We start from the raw sequence: 22,299 nt of genomic DNA on the forward strand, positions 1-22,299 counted from the left end.
GCACATTTGTGTATATAGGTAGTCAGTAAGCTTTGTTTAAATGTTCTTTACAAATAAATTTGACTTAAATCTATTAATATCTAGATAAACAGACAAATTACAAATGTATTTCATTATTTGAGTGAACAACAAAAAATAATTGTAAAACTTAAATAAAAATAAAATAAAAATGTTCAAATGGAAATTTGGCAGCACGGTGGCATGGTGCTTAGCACTGTTGCCGCACAGCAAGAAGGTCCTGAGTTCAATTCCACCATCAGGCCGGGGTCTTTCTGTGTGGAGTTTGCATGTTCTCCCCGTGTTTGCGTGGGTTCCCTCCGGGTACTCCGGCTTCCTCCCACTGTCCAAAGACATGCAGCTTGTGGGGATAGGTTAATTGAATAATCCAAATTGCCACTAGGTGTGAACGTGAGTGCGAATGGTTGTCTGTCCCTGTGTGTTGGCCCTGTGACAGACTGGCGACCTGTCCAGGGTGTACCCCGCCTCTCGCCCTATGACAGCTGGGATAGGCTCCAGCGCCCCCCGCAACCCTGAAAAGGAGAAGCGGAAGTGAATGGATGGATGGATGGATGGAAATTTGATTTATAGAAACGGCAAGAGAAAAAAAAAGGGGGGGGGGGGGTTACTATTGAACTGTTGCTTCAGCATTTAATGGGTTAAATCATGATAAGAGTCTTAAATAAAGATGATATCACTGAGTAGTCTGTTAACTTTTTGTGCTGTTTTTCACAAATGTGCAAATGTTCTCATCTCTCTCCTTCGTGTGTCAGCCAGTGTTGGGAAGGTTACTTTTAAAATGTATTCCATTACAGATTACAGATTACATGCCCCAAAATGTATTCTGTAACGTATTCCGTTACGTTACTCAATGAGAGTAACGTATTCTGAATATTTTGGATTACTTAATATATTATCATGCTGTTTACAACTACATGAATGTACTATTGCTGTGATTTATTACTGTTACTGAAGGTCCGCGGCTCCGAACCGTAGTAAAGGGACCTCTGGCTAATACGGTGGGTTCTGTGTCGGGCTTGTAGCCGAAAACTAGCTTTACTTTGTTGTCTGGGTCAACTTTGCTAGCAGAGACAGAGAGAGGCGTTGAAAGGCTGCTCCAACGGAACTTATTGTTTCGGAGGAAAACACGAACACGGTGTACAGTCGAGTCTTAATAGCTTACTTACAACTGGGCTCGTCAGGCTCTCTTCTTGGCTGCAGTGGTTATTATTATATTTACATGCTTCCAGCTCCCGTTTCTGCTCGATGACAGCTCGTACTTTTCCTTTTTCTCCCTCCCTCGCTCACAGACACATAACGGGTATGGCAGTCCATTCTCCCTGCAGCACGGACTACACTGCCCATGATGCTACATTCTTTAGAGCTATACCTGTAGCATTCTGCCTGTTAGCTTAGCACAACAACAACAAAAAGGCCTCTCTCACCCAGGAAACACGCAGAGAGAGAGAGCGTCACCCTGTAACCATGGCAACCGTAACGCTGCCGCCTGGAGCAACAGAACGTAGCTGTCAAACAAAACCCAAACAGTCCTGACCCGCCACAATATGAAACAGGGAAGTACCGCCGTGTAATCCATTTATTTCAACAAAGTAACTGTATTCTAAATACCACCTTTTTAAACGGTAACTGTAACGGAATACAGTTACTCATATTTTGTATTTTAAATACGTAACGGCGGTACATGTATTCCGTTACTCCCCAACACTGGTGTCAGCCAAACACCTCTAACACATCTACTTTATTTATTATGATTATTTGGATTTTATGTTGATGTAAATCTGACGTTTTGGTGTCAAAAATGGAAATCTAAGTATTCTTCTATTTTCTACCACTTATATGAGCATCCTATTGTCATTCTTATTTAATTGCTTAAGTTAATTACTTTAAACCTAAATCAGCAAAAAGTTTAAAAAGAAAAAAGAAAAAAAAGAAGGTAATAGTAGTTTATTGTGGGTCTGCACTTCTGTGTGTATATAAGACACACACAGAAGAAACGCAAACACACTTCAAGCCTGACACACATTGACCTCAGGGTTTCTGTGGGACCCTTGAGTGCATGTGCTTTATTTTAGGTGAGCAAACTGCACCACCATGTGAACCCACAGCAGCACTACAACTAAAGTACTAACTGGTCTTTTTTTGAAGACTAATTAGGTGTCATCGCTTCTTTTTTTTAAAAAATCACATCACATAAACACATCTACCACACAATAGCTCACTTAATTTAATTGTTTTATTGTAAGTTATTCTGTAAAGTTCATATGTAAATTGAATAAAAATGAATGAAAATGCTGAATAATCTAGAAGTGCACTGGTGCTGATTTTAATAGCAAAGGTTAAGTGCAGAGCTGTAGTAGCTACAGAGGGACAAAGCTGCTGAGCCATACGATGAAGTTATAGGAATGAGTTGATGAAGGTACGTTAAGAAGAGAAGTGACAATCAGTGAGCAGCAGTTTGGCTTCATGCTAAGAGAAAACACCACAGATGCAATGTGTGGAGTTGCAGTGTGTCTTTAAAGATCTATGGAAAACAGAGGATGGTGCCAAGAGAGTAGCTGTGGTTCTGTGTGTGAGGGTGGTGCAGGACAAGTATGAGGACAGTGAGACAGTAATGATACATGCAGTGGGAATAATAAATGGCTTGGAGGTGGGGGTTGTCCTGATTCAGTTTTGATGTGCTGAGAATAAACAACCAGTACTCAGAGCAGGTCCAGCCACCAACAATGATTTATTAAGCACATGCATGTGGAGATGTACACAATACCACCTTCTGAGTCGATCTCAAAAAGGAAGCACAAAGGAATCTCAATCTGTTTTCTCTTATTCTATTTTAGCAACATAACAATAGGCAATGTTCTCTGCAACTCTGCACAAAGCTTCCTGCTCTGCACAGTTTCAGTCTGGGTAAAGAACCTGATGACCTCTGGCACAGTTTATAACTGAAAGGTGGCCTCGTTATTAAATGCATAAGACAAAATACACAGCAAATAAAACAGAAAATATATTTTCCTAACAGGGTGGTATTACATCAACGATCATGCCTCTTCTTGTTTGCAATGGTGATGGGTGGGTTGACTCCTGAGGTCAGGCAAGTCTCAATAAACTGATGTTTGCTGACGACATTGTGAGCTATACTGAGAACAGGAAGGGGAGGGAAGAGAGCCTGGAGAAGTGGAGCAATGATTTGGAGAGAAGAGGGATGAAACTCGGTAGAAGCAAGACCGCATACACTGTCACAGTGAAGACGCAAGGTGTAGAGATCAAGAATGGATGAGTTTAAATACCTGGGCTCAACTATTCAAAGCACTGGACAATGCACAAGGGAGTGAAGAAGAGAGCGCAGGCAGGATGGAGACTAGCGTCAGGCTTGATATGTAACAAAAGGATGGCAACAAGAGTGAAAGGGAAGATTCACATGATGGTAGTAAGATCTGCTGTGATGCATGGTGTGGAGAGAGTGACACTAACAAAGACAGGAGGTGAAGCTGAAGGTGGCAGAGTTGAAGATACTAAGACTTGTTTGGAGTGAGCAGGGTGGGCAGGGTTAGAAATATATCAGAGAGTCAGGTTGAGCTGTGTGGAGATGAAGTTAGAAAGCCAAGGCTGATTGTGACATGTGCAGAGGAGGGATAGTGGATATAATAAACAAAGGATGGTGAATATGGAGCTGACAGGCAGGAGAAAAAAAGAAGAAGACAGAGAAAAGACTTGATGTAGTAAAGGTCTAGTAGAGGCCTATTCTGTTACATGCTAAGGTGAGACCCTAAAGGTAGCAGTCAAAAGAAGAATAAGTAGAAGAAGCAGAACACTTTAAGCTCTGCATTTGAATTCATATGAAATATTTTTTAATTCCTAATCTCATGCATTTTGGGGTTTGTGGTTTCTATTTAATTTGATGTATTTTTTTTACATTTTCTTATTATATTTGTATATATAATAGGGAAGCACCACACAGGGGAATGTGAAAATCGTATAACATAGAACATATTTTTTTACACTCTTAGAAATATAAGGCGCAGAAAAGGCGACTGATTGAAACCCTCAGTTAAAGTTATCAGGTCCTATTCCATTTTCTAAAACATGCTGACTTGTTTGATAAGATTTGCGTTTGTTTCCTTTTGGGGGGGTGGGGGTGGGGGGGTGGGGGTAAGGGTATTTATAAAAAAGGGTTTACATATTTATCTAATATGTAAAAAACTCCCAGTTTGAGGTTATGAGGATACACAAATCCCTTGGAGGTTGTTTTAGCAGGAATCAAATGTGATACAACAAAGATTTGGTGCTACTTGCTCTGGTGACTCCATGTGAAGGAAGCAGCTGAAAGTAGCTTTTCTTAGGATTCTTTTTATGAACTGCAAACCAGTTGGTTATGGTAATGTACCATAGGGCACATATGGACCCAGCACCATGGGGCTTAGGTGGGCAGCCCACTATAGGCCCCGTTACTGGAGGAATATGTGGGGCACATCTGGCCCTGTGCTGTTAGGTGGGGCCCAAATAGTGCCCGAAACCTACAGTGTTGGCATATTGTTAGTTTACTGCAGGCTTACATGGGCCCCCCTCTCTCCTTTGCTTAGTGTGGGCAGTCAACAGTCAACCCACATCATGGGCAACCCCACTGGGCACATCTGGGCCCTACATTTCCCAACAGGACTGTGTAAAGTGTGAGTCTGCAAACCTCTGCTCTTGCCCCACACATGCTCCAAGGGGACAGGTTCTGACTGAGAACCCATCCGTTGTTTGAACTTTTCTTTGTGGCTTAATAAAACTCTTATTCCTTGTGTCATGAACCACCTCAAAGCCAAGACAAAACAAAAGGAAGGTTTTAAGACAAGTTGTCAAGCTGACCCTGTTGTTATAGTCTGTGTCATCTGTGTAATCTTTCAAATATGCCACATGTCCATGCACAAGGATTTTGCTTCTGATAAGCAATGTCTTGGCTGCATCGTGTGACCATGGAAGATGGAAAACTTGTCTCTATAAAGACAAGGTCACAATGCAGATTCCTGCTGGAGAGATTAGAGAGAAAATGTTAGCTTCCAGGTCTTTTTAAACAGTTAGCTGAATGCCAACAGGTGTGAGCTCTCTCTGCGCCTCACACACCTGCCTGCCTCCTACACAACACCAGAGAGGGGAAAGATAAGAGCACACAGAGTCAGTAGGGTTGTGTATTCTGTTTTATCTCATTGTCCAAGGTTTCATTTTCAAGGTTTCCCCTTTTAATTTCATTTGCAGTCGATTAAAGTTTCCACTGGTGTGTAAAGGCTGCACTTAAGAGCCCGTACTGTACGGGCTCTTTCTTTTTGTCCTCTTTTTGTGTTTCAAGAAGTCTCTCTTTGCCCTATTATCAGAAGTAGAAGAGTCACAGGGCTGTTGGTACTCCTATTTTCCTGCTTTGGACCTGGTTCAGTTTTTTTCAACCACTCAAACGCATTATGTAATGTAAAAAAGGGTTTACCTTTTATTTTTCAGAGTAATGATTAATAATGATTATTAATTGGCTGAGCTAACAGCTGTTAATGCTCAATGAACACTTAAAAATAGTATTTATCAAGCTAAATAGGCATAAACAATCAAATCAATATAGAACAGTACTCTTAACACAGTAAGTGGCTTGATGAGTACTGTGTACTGAATCAGACAACTTGCTTCCTTCTTTTTTGCAGATAAGTATCTCTGTGTGAAGTGTATGTAGTGTAAAATTAAACTATGTCAAAAAATGAGGAAGAGTCTAAGTATCCTCTTTTTTCTGTAAGACAAATGGTTTCTGTTGACGACAGAGATTGAGGAATACAACCAGAATGTGGTTCTTTGTTTAGACTCATAAAAAGCAACACTGAACATCTTGTTCTGTGTGATGTGACTCATACAGGCTGTGGTATCAAAGCTGAAAATCATGGTTTCTCTGGCTGAAACCTTGACGACTCAGGGCCTTACTTCAAAAAAAGTCATGCATGTATAATTTAAAAAGTCTAACTGAAAGTACTATAAACAAAACTCGGCGCATGCTCAGTATTTCAACTCAGTTTGTCAGACTCAGAGTGAACTCTTGCTCAGGCAGAGAAGCCCTGTTTTAGCACTGACATGCATTCACACCTCATTAACGTCTCGTATGAAAACACGGCATCAAACTGCTTATTTGTGTTTTCATTGAAAGACATAACAACACCTTCGTTTTGTCGTTTTTATTTGTCTCTCACGTCTCCTTCGCCGCTTCTTCCGCACTTATATCTGTTCTACAAGGTGCACGAGCGCACAGGGAAGACAGGGGAGGGGCCGGTTGCGTTAGGAGACTTGATTGGACAATCCCGTTTCAGAACAGAAAATGACCCAATGGGCTGCTGGCAGTGTTGTCAGTGTTTGCAGGGCCGGTGCGCAGCCACAAGTGGGTCGGGCCACAGCAGGGCAAATGCCCGATATGTCAGATTACAGGTCGAGGCCTGTTTGCGAGCATGTTCATCGCTGTTATTGAATTTCCATGGCTTTGATAAACAGGCGGCTTGTTATTACCACCTAATGGCAATGTTTTGCATATCATTTTAAGCGAATATATATCTGTCTTCCTTTCTATCCTTGATCCCAGTTTAGGAGTGGGATGATGGGCCAGAGTATAAGTCGTGTTTTAAATCATAAAGCTCAATGCATGCTATACCATTAATTATGTTTCTTTTTCTATGTTTGAGTCAATAATAAAACAAAAACAAATTAAGACACATTTAATTATGGGCATTGTGTTGACCCATTTTGATTCAAGGAAAGAAGTTCAAGGAAGATAACCAATCAGCTTGTCTCGTGCCATTAGAATTAGTACGTGGTTTCCACACATATTAGAGCGAGATAACAGTCACGCAATTAACAGTGACGTGGTAGAGACTGCCTCGTCCTATGGAATCGCTTTATTGCCCTGTTATGTTTTGTTTGCCGATGCTCTCAGCTGATTTTGCATCTCAGCGCGTTAAGTTTCATTTCTCCGGCCTGACTGACTCTCTGGGTGTGCCTGCTTTCTATCTCCGAGCGTGACTGTTTCAGTACGCAGCAGAGAGCGTAAAGGGACTCCGCCCATGCCGGCGGTCAAGGAATAGAAAGCTAAAGCCCAGTCTTAGGGTATTACTTTATGAAATAAACACAAGTTGTGCGTTGATGCGTTACATCCGCATTTAGACGATCGGCACGGACGATTTAGGATATACTCTGATAATATCAACTATTGATCATGGTTAATATTAAGTTATCTATTCGCTGCCAAATTGGACTCGATTTCTTCGAGTTTTTGAAGGAGACTAATCGAGTATCCATCACAGACAGGATTCAGCTGAGAGACATTTACAACAATGAGTTCCGGATGAGGTGGGTTCTTGATCGCTGTTATTTATAAAAGTATCCATAACCAAGAACTACAGTAAAAGTTGAAGTACTGAATCGACTTCTTGAAGTAAGCCAAAAAGTGCAGGCTCTGAAATGTACTCAAAGTAAGAATGTAAAAAAGTTGGTCCTTGAAGGAATTCTACCACCTATTTTTGTGCAAAGGTAACTGAACCTTGTGCCAAATTAATATAAGACTGAAATCAGTCTGGTATGTAGGATACCAGCAAAACAACCTATATATATATATATATATATATATATATATATATATATATATATATATTCTTTTTTTTCCTGATGTCTACATTGTGGAGGGTGCCTTTGCCTGCACACCTAAACAGAAAAATGAGTACAATCAGAGGTTAAAGTGGAATTCGGCCGGTATGGAAACCCTAAGATCAGTTGCAGTCGTTTAGTGGGGAAAAGAATGATAACTCACAATTTTATGATCGGTATGATATGAGCAGCTAACCTGCTGCTCTTTGTGGATTTACAGAAATGAATTGAACAAGATGTCAGCAGATGTTTCACAACCCATCTTCCTTTTTTCCATTTCCTAAACAAACAGCATTGGTATAAATTTTACGGGTCATACACAGATGTGATTGAAAATGACGACATTACCCATAATCTTTAAATCTGTAGTTTATAGAAATCACTGTGCAGTCCTTACCTTTACACATAACCCCTCTTTTTCCTTTTGTCTCCTATCTGTCTTACGATTTTCTCCATCTCTGACTAAAGTTAGAATTCTCTCCCTGAAAAAGCAGCAGTACAGCAGGTGGACCTTTCGTTAGCAACACTGTGCGGCAGACTGCGCACAGTTTGTGTTCTTGCTGATGTTTGTTGAGTTAATAGAAATGTTGCATTTGATATTTTCTGCCGCTTAAAAAGTGAACTTACTTTGTTACCAATGAATATAATGATATTCTTTTGTTTAGGAATCCAGAGGCCAAAGATCCAAACTTTGGGTCAGTCCTGTATGCCCTGAAAGTGTCCAACAAAATAACAAGACGAAGAGACACTATTCGTTTCAACTCCAAGGTATGCACTATATCTCATTATCTGTTATACCAGAATCTCTAACGGTACATGTGTTTCTTAACAATTACTTATTTTAATGATTGATTGATTTATTTTTTTACCATAAAACTTACATTTTCACATTTTATTTAAGCACATCACTCAGTCTTGTAGTTGAGATAACAAGGCATGTCTGATATTTTTTAGAATCTCTCAGTGATACAACTTCAAGTGAAACATTTGAATTTAAAATCAGTTAATCATACAGGTAAATAATGTTTATCTGATGAAACAAAAACAAAAATACTGGAGGCTGATTATAGCCCAATGAAATGAATCTTAGCCTTTAGTCATTGTTGGGTAAAGTCCAGATGGCAGCTCGTGGATTGAGGTAGGTGTGGTGCTGGTGTTGAGTTGGCGATCACGTGCCACACTGATGTTCCCTTACAGTCAGTGCTACAGTATAAAGAAGAACAGAGCTTTATTTGGAATGTCTATTCCTAAATTGTGTTTACTTCAAGCGTCAGGATACAGCTTCCAGTAATCCACTGACATTATGCAAATGTTTTTACAGTGACTGTGAGGCATATATACCACTTAGGCATCAGCAAAGAGTTCATTGTTAGCCTTTACTTCCTGTTTCTCCAGTGCACAATAGTGAACATATTTTTATTTGGTTTTCAAGGTTTTATGTTTTCAACATTTGACAATAAAATGAATAAATGAAAATTTTTTTCCAAATTGTGATATTTTTACAGATATAATACAGGTCATTGATAGTAGTAGTAGTTTCTCTGACACTGTTTATCATTTTGGTAATTTCCTTCTGTGACTTTTCCAGAATAACTTTTGTATTTTAATATAACCGTACCAATAAAACAGTTATCTGCCCTTCCATTTTCATACCTGAGAATGCCACAGAGTTAAATCTGGGCTACGCAGGTTTATTTTTTTTTATGTAAAAAGGCAAACGTCTTGGTTATCACAGAGGAGGTCAAAGAGTAAAACTATTCTCAACCGGTTATATGTTGATATATATGAGTGTTCATATCTTATCTCATATCCCTCCCCCTTGCTTGGCTCTTGCTTGCTTACAAGGGGTCGTCTGATTGAATCGTCGACGACTGATTTAATAGTCGACGCGTCGTTTGAAGCTTTGTAAGATCACAAAAGACGCAGGAATAAGTAGTAGGATTTAAGAGTGTAATAACGGACTGAAACAGAAGATGGCAGCACTGCATGTACAAGGATGCCAACTGCCGTTAAACCCCGAAGAAGAAGAAGAAGCTGTGTCCCAGAATTCATAGCGCGGCCCAGCTCACTTTCCAACAATGGCGGCAGCTAGTTAGTTTTAATATTACTCTTATTATTCTTTCTGGGTCACAAAATAAACGTTAAACATATTTTGTAACTGTATAAACCTCAAATATCTGCTCAGTTTATGAAGACACCACATATTTTCAAAAGCGCTCCGACGTTTTCGGAGATGTCTGTTACCCACTAGCTCGATAGCTAGCCGGGGGCTAGGCTCACTAGAGCCGTGAGAACACCGGACTCCTGGCAAATCTTTTCAAACCCACCGCATCTTTTGCTACTCAGGTTAAACATGATATATAAGTCACTTAGATAACTTAAAAATGTTATTGTTTGGCTTTTTGTAGTGTTTTATTTGTTCCTGAGTAAATCGGTTTGGCTGAGATTAAAGTTATAGTTTTTACACAGCTGAATAAACGTCAAGCAGACAGCTGATTATCAGAAGTGTGAGATGCTCCAGAATTTACTCCGGTGTCCTGTTATATTTTAGATAGCAAGGAGTTTATTAAACTTCACCGAAACAATCTGCAAATTTCATTAAAATTTAATAAACTATCATCTTGTCTTTATTTTTAGTTAGCACATACCTTAAACACTTAAAGCTGTAAGCTAATGATAGTTATATAAGAGCAGATACTGCTGGTGCAATAAGCTGTATGTTTTACGTCCAATGGATGATGAGCTGATTAGTCGACTAATCGCAAAAATAATCGGTGACTAGTCGACTATCAAAATAATCGTTTGTGGCAGCCCTAGTGCAAGAGGAAGCAAAGTTCATATTTACAGTAAACATTCTTACTCTAGTTTGCTATTGACAGAGGGCAACTGTTTCCTTGTATTCAGCATGTTTAACCTCACCTCATAGTAAAAAGCCAAACAGGTTCTAAAAGACATTAAGGTATTATTGTCTAAACAAAACAGGTTCAGCTTCTTCTTCTTCCTTTTTCGTATTTGTTAATAGGAGGATCATTAATTGTGTTATTAATGGTTAAAATAAAATAGCTTTTTTTTATAGGACAATATTTTATAGGACTTAACATTCTTAAACTGTCCACAGGAATCAGTTTAAAATTAAGCCTTTTGAAGTCAAAGCGAGTTAAGGAATCAGAGTTCACATAAGGACAGGATGCTGTCACTTCCTCAAAAATACATCCTGTTGTCTGAAGAAAATACTTCAGAGTTTCTTAAGACGACACTCATTCTCTTTCTTGGTTGCAACTTTATAAGCTCAGATAAATAAAGCCAGAAACGTGACAATGATTTTTCTTTTTCTAAATCCTAAAATAAAACTGACATGAAGTGATGATCCACACAGGTCAAAGCTGATTACATGGACCAGTGGCAGTGGCAGAGACACCGTAAACCGACGCCTGCCCAGAACGGGGCAGCCAGTCTGGGGATGGGACAGACAGTAGCCTCTGCAGATGAGGCCGAGACGGGAGTAAGATACCGGAGGAAAACGGCCAGTCTCCTGATGAACAAGCTCAAGTCAGAGAGGTAACCTGGCAGACTCCTGCTTTGTTTACTCTTCTGTGAACCATTTTCTAATAAGTTATGCTTGGTGCTGTATGTCTACTAAATGTTAACAGGACATACAGACATTTTGTTCTGCTCCTTTCTGCACAATAAAACTCACAGTGTGAACATGCTTTTTATTTTTAAGGCAAACCATTTAATGAGTAAATGAAATGTGAAACATGGGAAAACACAACTCATGTGCTGTGGCAAACAGGCCAGGCATGTATGCAGAACATGGAGGTGCGAGTGTGGCTACTCCAGTCCATTAACCTCTGTCACTGCACTCACACAGAGCATCCGCCTCTGCTGCCGGTATTATTTCTGCATGCAGCTAGAAGAGAAAGGCATGCTTGAAAGAAGTGGCCTGAACCCCTGCAGTAAAACAGTGAATCGATGCCTCTGATCTTCTCCCACCTACAGATCCCACTTCATATCTGACAAAAATGGGATCAGCATCACATCCAAACATTCGTTTGAGAATGGAAAACTTCACTTACGTGTGGAAGAGACCTTTGAGGTATTTAAGCCATCAGATTGCAATGTTCCCTGATATACATGTGCTTACAAACAAAGAAAAAAACTTTACAAAATGATGTGTTTTGCCAACAGAGTGAGGTAACCCTGCAAGTGAAGAACACTGGAACAGAAACTGTGTATTTCACCTACTACACACCTCTACACTGGCTCAAGTGCTTGTCGCTGGTTGACGAGCAGAAAGTGACCAAACAGAACCCCCTGTCACTAAAACCAGGTGACGCGAGCATCACAGATAAGCTAGCTCGTTTGACTCACAGATTAGAGGTAGAATTTGACCATTAATGCACTCAACATCCGGGTTTCAGGTGACAGCTATAAAATCCAGGCTGTCTTCAGCTTCAGCTTGGTTGGTTTCTATCCAGCTACACTCGCCTTTGAATTCAAACCAGACCTGCAGCCATCCTCTGCTGCATTTTACATTGTGCGCTTTATTGAGGCTGAGTGTGTAACTTCCTTGGGACTGGAGCTAGCACCTACAGCCCCCTACAAACCTCGCTCCATCCCCGCCTGGACTCCTGAGGCACATTACACAATTGTGGATGGGGTGCCACCTGAAGGGTACTACGCTTTATTTAGCTGTTAAACGTACACTGTAAATGTACAAAAATACATTTTCTGTGTCTTTTATAATATTAAACCTTTTCTTTTTTTGTCTCCTTAAGGCTGTCAGTAATGCGTCTAAAAAATGTGGTTGAGCTAAAACGGTATCGAGTACCATCATACATACATGACCTCCTTAAATCACTGAAGTACTCCTGGCCCAATGCTAAAAGGTAAGAAAGAGCCTTGAGATTGTAAATGTTAAATGGTAGTTTGCCTCACTCATGTTTATTTTCCATTCGTTTTTTATTTGTTTGTTTGTTTGTTTTTTACGTTAAAGTGTTTTAAAAATTGCAGTGTTATCAGTTTGTTGTCAGTGTCTTCAGATTTCAATAATCTGGTGACATCTTTTATGATATTTAACAATGATCTCTTTTGAGACAATAGGACAAAAACATAGATTAACTAGAGGGACAGTTGAAGAAAGCAGAGAAAGCAGCCACCAAGAATGTCATCTGCACCAAAACTAATGTAGCCTTCATTTTTTTGAACACCTCTCCACTAAAGCAGTTTTACACAACTTTTCTTGGTCTTATCCAGTGTAAAAGTATGTGGATGTCCTTCCCAGCTGGATGGGATGTTAGTTGGTCTTCCACATTGTGGGAAAGGAGTGGGTGCTTTTACCACTAGGAAGTGGGCATGATGTCTAGTTTGCCCTGCATATCCAGTATTTCCAGTAGTGAAAATCCCTCTAAAAGACACTGCTGTTTGCTATATCTGAGAAAGGGTGACTGTGGAAAACACGTCATCTCATTCTCCTGACATTGTCCAACATTTGTGTGTGATATGGCTCAATTTTTACAAAATTCAAGCTTGGTTGTTTTTGTGTAATCTTGGTGACCAACAGCAATGATCAGCAATTAAAAAATGATATAAAGCAACGAAAAGTCTACAACTAAACTAAGAGTACAACTAAAAGTACTCTGGAAGAACACAGGAAAACATAGTTTACTCATGGGCTGTGGCAAATGCGAAACAGTGCAGGCATGTGTGCATAACATGGAGGTGCGAGTTTGGCTACTTCCATTGATCTCTGTCACTGCAGTCACTCAGAGCATCCGCCTCTGCTGCCTGTATTATTTCTGCATGCAGCTAGAAAAGAAATGGACTGAACCCCTGCAGTAAAACAGTGAATCAATGCCTCTGATCTACTGAGATCCTCAAATCTCAACTCAGCTTCTGTGATATGATTTGCAGTATACAATGTCATCTGTTTTTCATATGTGTGTCTCAAAGAGCCATACTGGAGAGTCCCTTGAACTGGGAGAACTATACAGAGAGGTTCCAGGTGCTGCTGTATCTGGAGGAGCTTCAGATGGAGGTGGACATCAAGAGATACAACATCCCCAACGCTGACAGAGAACACGCTACCATGACTAAAGACAAAACAAACAAGAAGCTTCTTGTTCTGGAGGTAAATATATCAGATATGTCAGATATATGATTCTGATCACATTCAGTTGTTACCATTAGTTCGATTATTAAAATTAAGACCAACTAACAGCTGTTAGTGAGCATATAACTGAAGGTTTCATTTTAAAGCATATTGGTGGCACTGGTTTCATAGTCTATCAATCAGAGACGAGTTATATAAGTTACTGCAGAAAAAAGTCATTCATTTAAACCCATATCAAACTCATACAAAACATACTACATACGGTCATTCTTCACTGACCCATTCATATGTTAAACTTGTTTTTCATGTCGGTTCCTAAAAATTACAAGGACCTCTACACAACCTTGATTGCCTGTGGCAGCTTGTGGGACACATTCAGCTCATGTTTGTGTCATCACAGTTATCCTTGTGACAGCTCTTGTCCCTTTTGCCAGGTGCCTGGTGTGGCTGAGAACCGTCCCTCTGTCCTCCGAGGAGATAAGCTGCTGGTGTATCCTGTTGGAGAACCAGGGGTCAAGTACTGTGGCTACGTCCACAGTGTGCAGCTGGACAGTGTTAAACTGGGTTTCAGCTCCCAGTAAGATGATGACTGTTTAGTATTATAAAAGTACAAGTCCAATGAGAATTAATATCTGCTGTTTCATGAATAAATTGATATTTGTGGCATCTTAGATTTTGTGAATTTCTTTACAGGTTGGTCAGCCGCTTTGTAGAAGGCATGAAGTTCAATGTTGAGTTCACTATAAACCACGTGACTCTGCGTCTCCAGCACAGAGCGGCAGAACTGGCTTTTTCACGTAGACTGGAAAGCGTGTTGTTTCCTGTTGAACCCAACATGTCCTTTCAGCCAAACGACCTTCCCAATCTCAGGTTAGAAACTCTAGTGGACTGATCATATACTTTTATATACACCGTGTATGTGTTATCCCTTTCTTTATATGTGAATAAATAATGTAAGATAATTATAGCACTTCTCTAATCAGCTGAGGCTGGAGTTTTGGTTCTCTGTACACTTAAAGGCAGGCGTTATGGTTAATTGTAAGTTTCAGAGTCGATGTCTATAAATTGTAAAATGAGTTACTCAGGAATGATTGATCTCTAAATTATACATTTTTTCCCCTTTATCTTACCATCAACAGGCTGTTTGATTGGCAGCTGGAGAAAAATCCAGAGCAATATCAGGCAGTACAACACATTGTAGCTGGCTCATCCAAACCTGCCCCCTACCTGATTTTTGGTCCACCTGGAACTGGTACTGGGTCCCATATATTGCTAACTCTTTGTTTGAGCTTCTGTTCCCGGAACTTATCATAAGTCTAAAAATGCAACTCAGCTGATGCCATTCTCATGTTTCTTGGATTGTCTAGGCAAAACAGTGACTGTGGTGGAGGCCATCAAGCAGATAAAGAAGACACAAGCTAACTGCTACATTCTGGCATGCGCTCCATCCAACAGTGCTGCTGATCTGCTTTGCAAGAGGATTGTGGATCATGTGGACAAGCATGAAGTGTACCGCATGTATGCCAGTAGCCGGGACCCAAAACTTGTGCCAATGGAGTTAAAGGTCAGTGCTGGGAGTTCATTTGTTTCAACAAGATCATAAGATTCCTCCACTGTAACTGACCTATTACGCAGTAGCCAAGAAGTTAGTTAATGTTATTAAACAATATCATCAGCAAAACAAGATGAGTAACCTAAATTTGACTAACAGGAAACCTAACTTCATAATATATTTATTATATTATAGAAATGATTAAAGAAAACACCACCAATGCTTATCATTTGCTCTAGAAGTTATTGTTATGTAAACAAAGGCATTTTTTTCTTTTTCCTCCACCTTCCAAAGCTATGATGTCACAAGAATGTGATTGATCAGATCCACCATTGCGTTCATGATGACACACTAAATGAGGACCACTCATTCACTTCCAACTAAAGTGTTGATGTGCTTCCTGGTGTTTAACACAGTTGATGCTATTTTATTAAGTCTCACTGAGGTTTATGATACGATGGCACTTTACAGGAATGCTCTAACCTGGATGGGGACTGTTACATTTTCCCTGCTAAAGAAGAGCTGACGAAGTATAAGATCATAGTCACCACCCTGTTAACTGCCGGAAGGTAGTGAATGACTCACACTGCACTCATATGTGCATGACACTGTCTATAACATTAACACAACATTAAACATGACAGATGAACGTGGCAAATACGACTTTGTGCCATGTAAACATTATTTAATCTGTGCAGATTGGTCTCAGGTGACATTCCAGAAGGACATTTCACTCATGTGTTTATTGATGAGGCTGGACATGCTGTGGAGACTGAGAGTTTAGTCCCATTGGCAGGTGAAAACAACAAAGAGCTTTCCATTCTGTAGCTGTACTAGATTAGTTTCATATGATGCTTGATTTTTGTTATTTTGTGCCGCGCAGCCTTACTGGATGCAGAGACTGGTCAGGTTGTTCTAGCTGGAGACCCCAAGCAGCTTGGCCCTATTCTCAGGTCGCCGTTTGCTCTGAAATACGGCATGGGTAAGTACAGATGTGCGAACACCCTCATACTGCTCACAGGATGCAGAGAAAGAGCACTAAACATGTGATGTTTGCCTTTTTGATGAATTCTTTGAATTTTGATGAAGAGAAAAGAGAAAGGCAGAAGGAAAAAGAAAAAGCATATGAAGGGTTGCCAAGAGAGGAGCTGTGGTACTGTATAAAAAAATCAGGAGAAGTATGTGAGGACAGTGAGACATGGATGAGGTGTGCAGTGGAAGGAGTAGGAGTGACAGATGGGTTCAAGGTGCAGTGGGATTACATCAGGATCAACTCTGAGCCCCTTATTCAATTCAATTCAATTTAGTTCAATTTGGTTCAAATTTATTAATTTATATACAGAAATATTTTATTATATTTCACAACAGCCACCACAAGGTGATTAATGGTGATATAGCTTGCAATGGTGATAGTCAGGTCGACAGTAGAAGTCAGGCAGCACTCTCCATGGACTATGACGTTTGCAGATGACTGGAGAGGTGGAGGTATGCACAGGAAAGAAGAAGAATCAAAGTTAAGAGAAGCAAGACAGAAAAGCAACAACCAGTATACAAGTGAGGTGAACAGAGTGCAGGCAGGGTGAAGTGAGTGTCAGGGCTGATTTGTGACAGAAGGATAGTAGCAAGTGTAAAAGGGAAGATTTAAAACATAGTAGTGAGACCTGAGAGCAATACTGACAAAAAGACAGGAGGAAGAGCTTAAGATGTTTTGATTTTCACTACGAGTGACCAGAATAGAAAGGATTTGAAATGAGTACATCAGAGGGACAGCTCAGGTGAAGCAGTTTGGAGACAATGTTAGAGAGACAAGGTTGAGATGGTTTGGTGTGCAGAGAAAGGTAGTGGATACACTGGACAATGGATGTTCAGTATGGAGAGGCCAAACAAGGGGAAAAGAGGAAGACGACAGAGAAGGATGTAGGGAAGAAAGACTTGCAGAGGGTTGGGGTTGCAGACAAGAATGGGATGAAGTGAGATGGAGGCAAATGAGCTGCTATGGTGACCCTAAAGTGAGCAGCTGAAAGAAGAACTATTGGCCGTAGATGTGAATGGTTTTCTGTCTCTCTGTGTCAGTCCTGTGTTGGACTGGTGACCTGTTTAAGGTGTACCCTGCTTTATGTCCTATGGCAGCTGGGATAGGCTCAAGCCCCCTGACCCTGGTTTGGACAAATGGTTTATAAAATTGATTTATTGATGCATGGATACTCACCAACACTGATAACTGGAATTCTAATTACTTGTGTGTATAGTAAAACCTCTCTGTGCTGTCTACAGATGTGTCCCTCTTGGAGCGGCTGATGAATAACTTCCCTATGTACCAGAAGAACGATGATGATGTGTTCAACAACAGTTTTTTCACCAAGCTAGTGCGCAACTACAGGTGTGCTAGAAGAGAGAGTCTAAGGATGCTTGGTAATGAAAAACTGAAAATTATTGCTTGATTTCCAACTATGCATATTTCTTCTTTCAGGTCTCATCCTGCCATTCTTGAGGTTCCCAATGAGCTCTTCTATGATGGGGAACTGCAGCCTTGTGCAGATGAGTACGCACAAAACTTCTACTGTGGATGGAAACATCTACCAAAACAGGTACAAAGCACATGCTGCACTGTTAAAGTACAAACAATTCATATACACATCCAGACTTCTTCTTCTGCTTTTTCGGCACTGGGTTGCAGTGGCTTTGATTGATCTCAAAGCATCAAAAGCCCCACTTCAACCATACCATTCTACCAATGCACTATTATTTTACATCTTTTAGAACTTCCCAGTGATCTTCCATGGGGTGACTGGCAAAGACGAACGTGAGGCCAGCAGCCCTTCTTTCTTCAATGTAGCTGAAGTGGAGGTGCTGATGGACTATGTGCAGAAACTGCTGCAGGCACAAGGCAAGAGAGGTGTGGCGAAGATTACACCCCGAGACATAGGCATCATCGCCCCCTACAGGAAGCAGGTATAAATTAATTTCCTATGCACTGAGCTAGGTTTCCACCTAGAAACTATAACTAAAAATGAACACAGGTGGAAAACTTAATATACAGATTTGAAGGTGTGGTTATTGTTCATGTTTTTTTCATTTCAAATAGGTGCAGAAAATCCGCAAGGCACTGGATAAAGTTGGTAAAGACTTTCAATTTGTGAATATGGAAACCCTTAAGGTAACTGAATGTTTGACACTGAAACACTATAAAACAGTATCAAGTGTGTCAGAAAGGCATATTAATGTGTGTGTGTGTGTGTGTGTGTCAGGTTGGTTCGGTGGAGGAGTTCCAGGGCCAGGAGAGGAGAGTCATCTTGGTGTCTGCAGTTCGAAGCAGCCCCGATTACACAGAGATAGACAAGGATTTCAACCTGGGCTTTGTCAAAAATGAGAAGGTGAACAACACAAACGCATGCACAGACACACAAACACAGAGACCACATTTACAGATTATTGTGACACGTTCTTTTCTTGTCCAGAGATTTAATGTGGCTGTGACTCGAGCTAAAACCCTGCTGATTGTGGTGGGAAACCCCAGAATTTTGGAAACTGATTCCACCTGGGCCCAGCACGTGACACACTCCTACTTCCGCTTTCAGCAAACGTTAAATTTTAAACTCAACTTTAAATTTGAACGAGTGCTCTGCGCTGACTTTCTTGTTCTCTCTTTCCCTGTTCGCCTGCAGCTTCATCCAGTACTGCAGAGATAAAGGAGGTTACACTGGATTCATTCGGGCAGAGGAAGATGAAGATGTGGTAGCTCGACTTCAAGCACTTTACATCTCAATTGAGCCCACAGGTAGCAAACAAAGGCTAATTACTAGGGGTGCAACGATACACAAAATTCACGGTTTGGTTCGATACTTTGGTGTCACGGTTCGATATTTTTTCGATACAAAAAAAATGTTCATGCTTTTTTAATTTGTCATTTATTAAAATTATAAATATATATTTTAACTCAAAAGTACAGTTTTTAAATTTAATGTTGCTGAAACAACAAAGTAATAAAAACATTCATATCTGATTGAGGAATCACTCATCTTTGGGAAAGAGAGTTTATTACAGAGAAATGGCTCTTTCCAAAATAAAAGCTATACTATAAGCTTCTTCTGGGCTATATTCTCAGCAGCATATTAACCTCTTAAGCCCCAAGGGGGTTTCTGAGCTTCCTGCTCGAAAATGTAATGCCCAAATTTAATTGATTATTTCTCTGCAATTACAAACTCTGTCCTTACAATCTTGGTATCAAAATAAAGCTAACACTTGGGAAATTTCATCAGAGGTGTAAATATTGAATCAGATATTACTGTGTCAAAGTTACTGAGACTGGAACACAGAAAAAGTAAGTAGATTTTATCCTCGCCTAATTTTTTTTTTAATTTTTAGCATATAACCCTTTGAAAAATATGCCTCAGATCACATTTGGTTCCAGAAATCCAGTAACCAACATATAAACATCATCTGTGCAAAGATTTATGTTTCTAAAGTGAAACAGTGAAAAATTACAGCGCTGTCAATACATGAATATCCAGACGTTGTACAAAAATGTCCAATTTTGGCACACAATTGGACATCATGCCAGTTGATTTTTTTAGGTATTAAAGAGCAGAAATTAATAAATTTTATTAACAGGCCTAAACATGCTTTTTTTAAAAAATATATTTTTGAAGAATCAACCACACATTTACATGGCAACGGCCCTTTTCTGCAGCGCGCATAGAGCGTTTGATTGGCCTCTGGCCCTTTAAACTCCGAGGGGCTGTAACTTTGGTTTCCTTTGGTCAATTTGCGTGATTGACACCTCTTTTTAATGTTTGAGCCAATAGATTCACAGTGACGATGCCATGTTGTCACTGCAACCAATCAGACATTGTGATGCCAAAACCCACGTGGGCCCAAATTTACTGCATGTAGCGTCTGTTCAGTCACGTGTCTGTAGTTGGGTCTAAAATGGAGGTTGTTGACAGAAAACTCCTCTGATGCAGCTAGGTAGGCATGGCAACTACTGTTAACCACGTGGCTACCAGCGAAAATAACGAGGAAATCAGGATGGTAAGCCAATTTCTGTCTTAGCGCATTTGCGCCGCTGTGTGTTTTTGTGGTCTTCTTTTGTGGCTCATTCAGTGAATTTTGGTCTGATCGTGGTGAAACTTGGTGTGTGGAGTCAGTGATAGCTCTGGAAGCTAACCAGCCCATCTTTAGACGGTTACACGAAGTCTGAAGAATTTCTGGTTCGGTTTTGTTTGTTTAGCGGATTTCTGCGCATTTACATATATGCTCGTTTAATCACGCTTGTTTTCGGTGTGTTTGGTGGTTGTAGAAATGGTTTATATGACATGATTTCCTCCTTTTTGCCCATACTGGGGCGTGGGGCTTAAGTGGTTAAACATATCAGGTCCCCATAAGGAGAATCATGTGCTAACGGCTGTCTAAATGACTCGGGTAAAGTTTGTAGCATGCGTCCTTTTTGTTTTTGTCTGCTTCCACTTGTCTTTGCACTAGGATGATGTTGGAGTAAATGTGCAGTCATATTCGTTGTGTTCCCACTAGTGCTGTCAGCGTTAACACGGCAAATCTCCGTTAACGAGCTACCGCAGATCGCCCTGTGCGTGGGGCTGGATGGCCAACACCTTAACGAGCTAACCTGCTAACACACTCTTTCCCACCAATGTAATTGAGCATTGCGTGGGACATCCAACATACTGTTTTACTTTTGTCCATGACACGCTTACCTTCAGGGTCATACGTCACATGAAAACCAAAATAGTTCCAAACGCCAGATCTGAATGAGGGTGGGGGAGGTTCAATTTGCCATGTTGCAACCTTCTGTCTCGCTAGCTTGCGCTGCGCTCAGTGAATCTGCATTCGACTACTCCGCCTAGGCTGCACTGTTGAGCGCAAATCCACTGAGCGCTCAACACAGACAGCATCGTCAGAAGAAAAGTTGATAAAATAAATTAAAAATTTTGTATTGTTCATACATATGCCTACCGAACTGAAAGCACTGTATCGAACGGTTCAATATCGATAAGAGTATCGTTGCACCCCTACTAATTACCATAATTGTGCCACTGACCAAAAACATATGAAATGAGGGTAATGTTTTCATAAATACCTTCCTCATATGAACATGTTAAAATTCTCCACCTTGAATTTTGCTTTTCTCACCAGTTGAGACTGCAGAGAGTGTCATTCAGCAGCAGCTGGACCCCGAGTGGAGGAACGACATGTGAGCCAAAGGAGAGCCCCAAAAGGTGTTTCAGCACCAAGCACCATCAAACTGTCCTAAGTGAACACTTTCCTATATCAAATGTCCAACAAAGATATAATTTTACTCTATGATCCTGACCAAAGACAATGATAGACATAACTGTATTGTGTTTAGAGCAAGTATATTGTCTCAGGGAACTGCACCACTAATACCAGCACTTCAAAACTTGTCACAATTACATGGTGACAATAAATCTTAAGACTGAAGAGTAGCAGCTCAGAAGTGCACTTTTCCAGCACTAGGAGAACAGATGAAGCAGTCTGTGCATAGGAACGAGTGTGCTTTACAAACGTGCACTTTATATGCAAGGATTCTTCTGTGTCACCTGATCAAAGCACCTGATTGTCAATAGATTCCAAAAGGAGCGGTTACGGACCTACGCTTGACTTTGCAAAGGAACAAATTACTTAAATTTACAGTTGATCTATGCTTGTTAACTGGTTGTTAAATAACTGAAATGCACATGTAGTGTTGCCTGCCCATGTATAAAAATTTCAATGCATTTTTTAATTACGATGTTTTTAAGCAAATTATTTAATTAAATAAATCTAAGATGACAACACACAAGGTCACTTTAATGTTCAAACTTACCGATCTTTTGGGTTTTTTTTACTTTTAAGTCTGAGGTCTCTTTAATTCTCATTTTAAATATTATACCAAGGGGATGCCAAAAGAAATTTAAATGCTGATTTACTTATAGAATAGAAGTCAGTTGTAATAAATAAT

General features: G+C 40.2%; 1 protein-coding gene across 1 annotated transcript; it reads left to right on the forward strand.

Annotated features, from left to right (window-relative positions):
* The first annotated feature begins 7,079 nt into the window (after positions 1–7,079).
* LOC102792640 (putative RNA helicase mov-10-B.2) lies at positions 7,080–22,292 on the forward strand. The gene is made up of 23 exons (XM_006785683.3): positions 7,080–7,365; positions 8,325–8,427; positions 11,036–11,217; positions 11,659–11,755; positions 11,848–11,989; positions 12,081–12,333; positions 12,438–12,548; positions 13,612–13,789; positions 14,206–14,348; positions 14,465–14,641; positions 14,911–15,023; positions 15,139–15,335; positions 15,795–15,892; positions 16,022–16,119; positions 16,207–16,305; positions 17,598–17,703; positions 17,794–17,911; positions 18,084–18,275; positions 18,409–18,480; positions 18,572–18,697; positions 18,782–18,870; positions 18,989–19,101; positions 21,474–22,292. The coding sequence occupies exons 1-23, from the start codon at positions 7,232–7,234 to the stop codon at positions 21,533–21,535; spliced, it is 3,003 nt and encodes a 1,000-aa protein (XP_006785746.2). The 5' UTR covers positions 7,080–7,231; the 3' UTR covers positions 21,536–22,292.
* The last annotated feature ends 7 nt before the right edge of the window (positions 22,293–22,299 follow it).

The sequence above is a fragment of the Neolamprologus brichardi genome, chromosome 20 (genome assembly GCF_056152115.1).
Source record: "Neolamprologus brichardi isolate AB-2024 chromosome 20, ASM5615211v1, whole genome shotgun sequence".
Classification (NCBI taxonomy): domain Eukaryota; kingdom Metazoa; phylum Chordata; class Actinopteri; order Cichliformes; family Cichlidae; genus Neolamprologus; species Neolamprologus brichardi.